Consider the following 8,152-nt stretch of genomic DNA (forward strand, 5'->3'; position numbering starts at 1 on the left):
GGAATCTATCACCCCCTCCCCCCTTTCCACCAGTTTAGCTCTTACCGGAATACGATCCAAAAGAATACACCATAAAAAATGCTAATTTTAATAGGGATAAAATGGTTCCACCTAGTAGGCATACTACCCATAGGAAGTGACATATCATTAACCCAATTCCGTGTTGATTTAACAGTAAAGATACCCGACGATTCAAGCTCCCAAGACCACTTATCTGGCATTTCCCCTATGCGAATAGGATTTAATATCTCCACAAGATAATCAAATTGGGTCGATTCAGCCCCTCCTCTAACCCCCGACGCCAATGAAAATTACATCCCCCCAAATCCCATTATTCACTTACTCGAGCATCTTGATTAAACGCCAAAGCAAAGAGCCTCCCGAACCGTTCCCTAAGTGGAATATCCAAGCACCAAACATCCTTCTAGAACCTCGTTCGAGTCACGCCCCCACCACTATATACATGGAATTAGAAGGAATACAACCATTTTCATGGAGGTGATTAATGGATCCTACAATCTTTTGCCAAACACCCCCTCCTGTTCCTATTCTCGAATCGTCCGGAAAACCAACACCTTTCCCATGACAAAATTTGACAATTTTAACCCAAAGAGCTCCATTATCATTAAGAAACCGCCACTTCCATTTATAAAGAAGGCCGAGATTAAAAACATCCAAACTACCAACCCCAAGACCTACAAGTTTCTTATTTGAAAAATAGAAATTTACTATAAGGGTTTATAGTTTCATACGGGGATACTGACTTAGGAGGGTAATAGCGTTTCCCGTTTGTCTATATTAGGTCCCTAACGTATTTTTTGTGTGTATTACACTATTAAGGTTGTTATAACCGTTTAGAAATAATCTCTTTTACTGGTTTCTTCCTGTTAAAAGGACTATTTGTAAACGGTTATAATAACCTTAATGGTGTAATACACACAAAAAATACGTTAGGGACCTAAAATGGACAAACATGAAACGATATTACCCTCTTAAGTCATTATCCCATCAAAATAAAAGGAAGTATGGAAAATAATAATCGACTTACCTGTTTCTATGATGTTATACCAGAATTGCAGAGATGGAGAACTAGATACAAATCAAAGGAGAAAGGTGGAAAACATATACAAATCAAAGAAGAAAGGGGTTTGATATTTATAAGATTAATCAACAGACGAAGATATACTTGTAATCATGATTTCATTCCTATTATGATGCATGTATATTTGGTATGAGATAAGGCAATTCAAAAACATTGATGATTTTATAGAAACCGATTTGCTGATTATTAGGAGATGATATTGAGGCTTCAATGAAGCAATGGGCGGGAAAAGAAGCCAAAAGATACTGCAGGAGTGACACGTTGAAAGAAAGATGGGTATAAGGACATGTGGCGGTTTAGGAGTCTTTTATTATTATTACAATTATTATTATTATTATTATTATTATTATTATTATTATTATTATTATTATATATATATATATATATATATATATATATATATATATATATATATATATATATATATAGAGAGAGAGAGAGAGAGAGAGAGAGAGAGAGAGAAAGAGAGAGAGAGAGAGCTAGGTTCAGGTGTTTAAACTAATTATTGTGCTATTGTATGCATAAATGTGGGCCAATCAAAATTAAATAAAAACTTAAATAATTAAATAAATAAATAAGGGTAATAAAGTAATTTTGTAAATAACTTCCACAAATACTTCCTATAATTATGCTAGTTATTCTGACTTTGACCTAATTTCTTCTCATTCTTATATACGGCGTTCACTATCAAAAACCCTATTCCACCATAAAAATCTTCCACCGACGACCACCCCCTAGATTTACAACAACGCCTCACCACTTCCACCGATCCCCATCAACAATCTTCTTTATACCAAAGATCATCATCGCTATCGTTCATAATCTCGAAGAATAGAGGACGGTCGGAGCTGACTTCCATTGCCGACTGAATTGTTGCCCACTGCTGTTCTTTACACACTCACCCCCTAAACTCTCTATTTCATCCGTAACTTTTATCTCCACAGTCGTCATGGCGTCGATCGACGTTTGATGTGCCGGTGGCTGGCCGTCCTTCCTCATCAGATCGTTCATCAGGGATTCGAAACCAATAGTAGCGCCACCTCCGATCATAACGATTCCTTGCGTCACCGGGTTGATCAGGATGATCCTGTCGAGTGACGAACCCTGATGATGAAGACTGTTTGTAGATTCGTGATCCGGATGTTCAGAATTGCAACTTGAATCCGATTCTGGCCTGGTGGTTGTGAAGACTGAAAGGAAAGGCATCTCCATGATCCTCTCAATCAAACGAGATACTGATAACTCTGGTTCTGAAGCCATTTAAGCACAAATTTGTAGTATTTAGTGGGTGTTTGAGTGTTTCTGCTACTAGATCAAAATTGAAAAGAACAGTAAAAGTGGAAGTTGAATTTGAAATGGGTAATTTTTTGGGAGAGCTTAAAAACGAAGGAGAAGAAGGGTGTAGAAGGCTCTCGAATGTTGTGTGCAGACAGGTTTATTTGCTATAATACGCCAAGGGGTTTGGTTAACGCGTTGGATAAGATGAATGATGATATTTTTATTGGAGTAATCCAGTGTGGTGACATGCTGTTGGTAGGTTTATTTCAGATGACATAAACTGATAATCACAATCCATATTTTTTTCCTTTGAATTAAGTTGCTAAAACTATTCAGTTTTGATGTTTCTGATTAGGTTGAAGCTTTATCAGGTCAATTGACATAAAGGGAAGGAGAGTTGGTTCAAGAAAAGGCTGAGGTTAAGAAGCTTGCAAGTTTTCTAAAGTAGGTTATTTTGACCACTGTAATTGTTTACATTTTACTTAATGCTTTTTAATTACTGAAAGCTTTTTATCATATTCTATTATATTATGATAATGCTATGCAAGACTATCCATTGTGTGGGTTCTTAGAAAGACATATTGAAATAGATGGATTTGATGTTTTATTTTAATATGCTCAATATAAAAGTGTTTGCAGGCTTTGACAAAAGCAAGACTTATGAGGTAATTCCAATTAGTTTGGCTGCATTTCATGAATAGATTCATATTTCAATTTATGTTTTGTTTTGTTTTTTTTTTGTTTTGTTTTGTTTTGTTTTGTTTTGTTTTTTTTTTTTTTTTTTTTTTTTTCTGATTTAACACTTCATTTATGTGGATAGTGCAAGATCTTGACAAGGTTGAATTCTGAAAATGTATCAAGTATGTTTATGTAGATGATTCAATGGATGACATTGGTGAGATTCTCATCCTATTGGAATGGAATCACGTATTCCAATTCTGTTAGAATAGAATCACGAATTTCTATTCTGTTGGAATAACAGAAGTTGATGCTTGAAGAACAGAGCACAAAACTGAAACGAACTACATTATTCTTTTAGAATCTATTAGTCGTTGCTAGATTTTGATGTTTTCTTTCCCATTTTGAAAGTTTTTTTAGTTTTATTCTTTAACAATAAATGTAATTCTTAACCATTTTTACTTTTATTCCATAAAAAATAATGTATTTTTTGTTTTTATAATTGAATTTATTATTTAAGAATTTGTTATTCTACAAGAAGTTCTTAAATTCATGATCAAGAATTAGGTTCAAGAATATTTTGATTATTTATGGTTCAAGAATATTTTTATTTTTGAGTAAATAATTAAATAAATAAACAGATTCTGTAAGAATGTCCGAATTAAAATAGTTATAATTCCCAAAATCGGATTTTTAAAATTAATAGAATGTACGATCCCTTAAAATATAAAATTTTCCTTTATTAAATCTATACTAATTGACTAAAATACCATTGTAAGTAAATTAGATGATATTTTTCAATTACATTTAATTCAATAATATATATTAATCACTTTTTTTAAAATAAGTAAAGTTGATTGGCCCACAGTTATGCATAAAATAACATAATAATTACTTTGACTAGAATAACCTAGGCATATATATATATATATATATATATATATATATATATATATATATATATATATATATATATATATATATTAAAAATTATATAGAGTGTCTAAATGATAAAATGGGGGTGTCTTTTTAGCCAACTCTCTCTCTCTCTCTCTCTCTATATATATATATATATATATATATATATATATATATATATATATACCTTATTATTTAATAAATTATATATATTTATTTTAAGCTAATCCGAAACGGTGTTTTAATTTTAATTTAAATATTTTGATGTTTTCAAATTATACATAAGTTAACCCGAAAGGCGAAACAGTTATATGTTAATTCGTAATAGGTTTCGAGTTATACATAAGCTAATCAGAATCAATAAACAAATAATATTAAACTGTGGTTCGACTAGTTGAAAACTTGGTAGCCGAGGGTGGTCCACGACGATGACTCGGTGGTTTCGGTGGTTCGGAGAAGTGACGACAACATATAGTTTTTAATCTTTAATTTATATGTGTATAATTTTTTGATGTATCCGGTGCCGCCTATTTCGGCATTATCGCTCGACAAAATATTTAATCAATTTGTTTTAATATTTATTTTTTAATTATAAATAAATTACAAGAACATAAAATAAACCCATAATTTTTTTAGTATTTTCAATAAATCAAATAATAAAATGCGATATATAGTGAAAGTATTTTAAAGAAAACTATGATTTTGTAGAACTTTTTTAATTTAATTTTTTGTAATACTATTTAAATTTTAATTAGTAGTTTGTTTTTATGTGTTTCTTAACCTATAAAAATGAAATCAAGCCAACAAAAAACAACGCAAAAATAAGTTTATAACTTACTGTATAATGCATTTAATGTCGTACATCATAGTTTGCAAAATATAATTATTTTATATATTTGTTGTATTTAACTTAACTTTGAAAAAAAAAGTTTGAATTTAAATATTTAAATAAGTAAAAAGTAATTTAATAAATTACTTGGAAATTAAAATGTAATTGCTAAATAATATAATTAATAACGATTACAAAATAATAAAGTAAGAAAAGTAACTGGGAAGTATAATGATTAGGCTATGGAAAAATTAGACATGTATCAATATTCATATTTTCAATTTTAAAAGTCATGATTTAAATTTTAAAATAATTAATCATTATATTTTATATACACTATTGGTCATAAATAAATATAGTATTTTCCTTTTCTAAGTGAGATGTGGTCCACTTTAAGCAAAAAAATGTTCATTATATTTTGATCAATTATCTCCAAAATTGTAACTCTTGATATATTCGGAAAACATACTTCTACACAAATCAAATACAATTATTTGTTGAAGTAACTAATTATCTTATACACATATTATTTTGTAATAACTCTATAAAATATATTTATTACAAAATTAGAACCAAAATAATTGATTGTATATTATTAATTCGAATTACATGTTATTTTATTAAAATGTCATTTGTTAATTCTGAATTAAGGTACATAAATTCAAAACATTATGATGAAAATTTATATTTATGACTAATTAATATCAATTTAATATATAATATAACTTCATATTAACTTTTATAATTATAATTAATTAATATCAAGAATTAACACTTAATAAAGGGAAACTAAAAGTGACACATAGTGTATGACAAATGACGGACAAATACACTATGTGACACATAAAAGTTTAGAAAGTATTTTGGTGTAAAAATGACAAATATCAAGAATTAACACTTAATAAAAGGAAACTAAAAGTAACACATAAAAGTTTAATATATAATATAACTTCATATTAACTTTTATGAATTTACCCAACACAAATGACAAATACACTATACTTGGTTCTTCTGTTTCTCTTCTTATTTCAGATTTCATTGTTTTGAAATAGCAGCAGTCGAAATATAGATGATTTTCTTTCTGAATCAAACTTTTGAGAGTTACACTCGAGAGTAAGTGCACCAATTGGCTTTCTTTATGAATCGTATTTGTCGAAAGTTTGAAGTAGAGTACTCTTTCCTATTTTGAAGTTTTAATGAGTGAAAATCGAATTTCTGAATAGTTAAAATTGATTTCTGAATTCTGTTTGTGATTTGTGATTTAGATTATCGGACTGAAGTGCAATTTTGTATGAATAACTGAAATAGAATTTTTTGCATAATTCGATTTCTCTATTTTGTGAACTTCAGATTTCTTATATCTGTATTGGGTTTTTTTCAACTGCTCAGAGGGATATTAACAGCCAAATATATAAGAAAAAGATAAATAAATATAAGATGTTTTAATGAAAAACATAGATGAAGCAGTAAAAGGAAAAAAAGGAGCGTACTTGATATGTCCGTGCATCTTCAAGATTTTTCACGACATCGTTCATTGATGGACGCTTTTCATAGTCGCTATTCAAACATTGATAAGCAATTGTTGCAAAAGCCCTCAAAGAATCTGGGTTTATTTCATCCTTTATATTAACCCAAATAATTTTATTTAGCTTGTTCTGTGTGTAGTGTTTTTTTACCAGGTGGATAAATGATTCTCCACGTCTATTATTATTCTGGATACACAACCTCCCACACAAAACTTCAAACAATACCACACCCAAGGAGTAAACGTCTGACTCCTTTGTTAGCATCCCTGTCTCCATATAACTTGGATCACAATATCCCATCGTGCCTACAGGATTAGTAGAAAGAACGCTTTCGTTTGTATTAGCCTGATGAAATGTTGATAGACCCAGATCTGCAATACTTGCATTCCAATTTTCATCTAAAAGGATGTTGGCACTTTTCACATCCCTGTGTAATTTTCTTTGTTGAGACCCAGCAGGGTCATGAAGGTACTCCAATCCGCGAGCCGCCCCGATGCATATTGAAAGGCGTTGAACCCAGGTTAGATCTTTGCTATCGAGATGCAAGTCGAGACTGTTGTTAGAAGCATACTCATATACTAAGATCTTCTCGTCTTTCTCGTCACAAAACCCCAAGAAGGAGACAATATTTTCATGTCTGTATTGTGAAAGCATCATGATCTCCATCCAAAACTCGCGGTTTCGTTGTAAAGCTATACGATCTAAACGTTTTAAAGCAACTTTGGTACGCCCCTTGAAAAGGAGAAGTTCTCCCTTATAAACTTTTCCAAGGCCTCCTTCTCCGATGCAATTGTCTTTAGCAAAGTCGTTGGTAGCTGATCTTATAGCTTCTAGTGGTATTCTGAGATGTTCAAACATCTTTGGGACAGACATTATTTTGATGATCGATGGAAAGTAAGAAACAAGACTTAGGCTTTCAAAGAATTAAGGTTGATGTGCTTTTCAATCCATTGTTGCGCAGCAATATATAGAACTTAATCTGTTGGTCCTCTCTCTCTCTCTCTCTCTCTCTCTCTCTCTCTCTCTCTCTCTCTCTCTCTCTCACACACACACACACACACACACACACACACACACACACACACACACACACACACACACACACACACACACACACACACACACACACACACACACACACACACACACACACACACACACACACACACACTGTTTATTTCCAATCTAACAAATTTCTATCTTAATACAAGTAGCATCTCTTCAACAAACCTTGATTAATTAAAAGCATGTGCTTTTATACATTTAAATTAATTGCACGTGATAAGGAAATTAATGTCTCCCGACAAAAATGTATCCTGTAATTTCTAAGGAGTTGACTGCTATATAACAACCCGACAAAAATATACCTACCTCATATTTTATAACCCTACCCCTACAATTATTAATTTTTAGTTAAATGATAAAAATCTAGAAATCCTATTCATATAAATATTATTCTCTCTCTTAATCATTTTTTTTCTTTAATATACACGAATAATTATTACAAAACAGTTTTCCATCAATAAATGTATAAATATAATAATCCCCAATATAATGTTATTTTAATTTTCTAATTTTGTCCTCATACTTTTGTATATCTTTAAAAATTACATTTTGTTTTTTAAAATTTTATTTTAAACTAGTTACTATAAGGTATTATTAGAAACTATGAAATGGATTTTAAATAAAAATAGTTGACAAATGAAATGGATTTGACGTACGTCAAGCTAAAACTATTTATTTTATAATATACTACGTGTAAGCCTCATGTATTACATGGGTGTATTTAAAATAATTAAATATTTATAAATATTTAAGAAA

The 8,152-nt window shown here is 30.4% G+C and overlaps 2 protein-coding genes across 2 annotated transcripts; both read right to left on the bottom strand.

Moving 5' to 3' along the window:
* Nucleotides 1–1,918: 1,918 nt before the first annotated feature.
* LOC128134227 (E3 ubiquitin-protein ligase MPSR1-like) lies at nucleotides 1,919–2,362 on the bottom strand. The gene has a single exon (XM_052771714.1). The coding sequence runs from the start codon at nucleotides 2,360–2,362 to the stop codon at nucleotides 1,919–1,921; it is 444 nt and encodes a 147-aa protein (XP_052627674.1).
* Nucleotides 2,363–6,066: 3,704 nt separating this feature from the next.
* Nucleotides 6,067–7,204, bottom strand: LOC128134228 (receptor-like protein kinase HERK 1). Its single transcript, XM_052771715.1, has 3 exons — nucleotides 6,482–7,204; nucleotides 6,296–6,424; nucleotides 6,067–6,186 (listed from the first exon to the last, which is right to left on the bottom strand). Exons 1-3 carry the CDS (start codon nucleotides 7,202–7,204, stop codon nucleotides 6,067–6,069), a joined length of 972 nt encoding a protein of 323 aa, XP_052627675.1.
* Between the last annotated feature and the right edge of the window lie 948 nt (nucleotides 7,205–8,152).

The sequence above is a fragment of the Lactuca sativa genome, chromosome 5 (assembly GCF_002870075.4).
Source record: "Lactuca sativa cultivar Salinas chromosome 5, Lsat_Salinas_v11, whole genome shotgun sequence".
NCBI classification, from domain to species: Eukaryota; Viridiplantae; Streptophyta; class Magnoliopsida; order Asterales; family Asteraceae; genus Lactuca; species Lactuca sativa.

Bases quoted from the DNA above. Each gene is read 5' to 3' on its own strand.
- LOC128134227 (XM_052771714.1), bottom strand. From the start codon at position 2,362: ATGGCTTCAGAACCAGAGTTATCAGTATCTCGTTTGATTGAGAGGATC.
- LOC128134228 (XM_052771715.1), bottom strand. From the start codon at position 7,204: ATGTCTGTCCCAAAGATGTTTGAACATCTCAGAATACCACTAGAAGCT. The intron at 6,425-6,481 runs GTAAAAAAACAC...GTTAATATAAAG, and splicing joins GAGAATCATTTATCCACCTG to GATGAAATAAACCCAGATTC. The intron at 6,187-6,295 runs GTACGCTCCTTT...CCCTCTGAGCAG, and splicing joins AAGATGCACGGACATATCAA to TTGAAAAAAACCCAATACAG.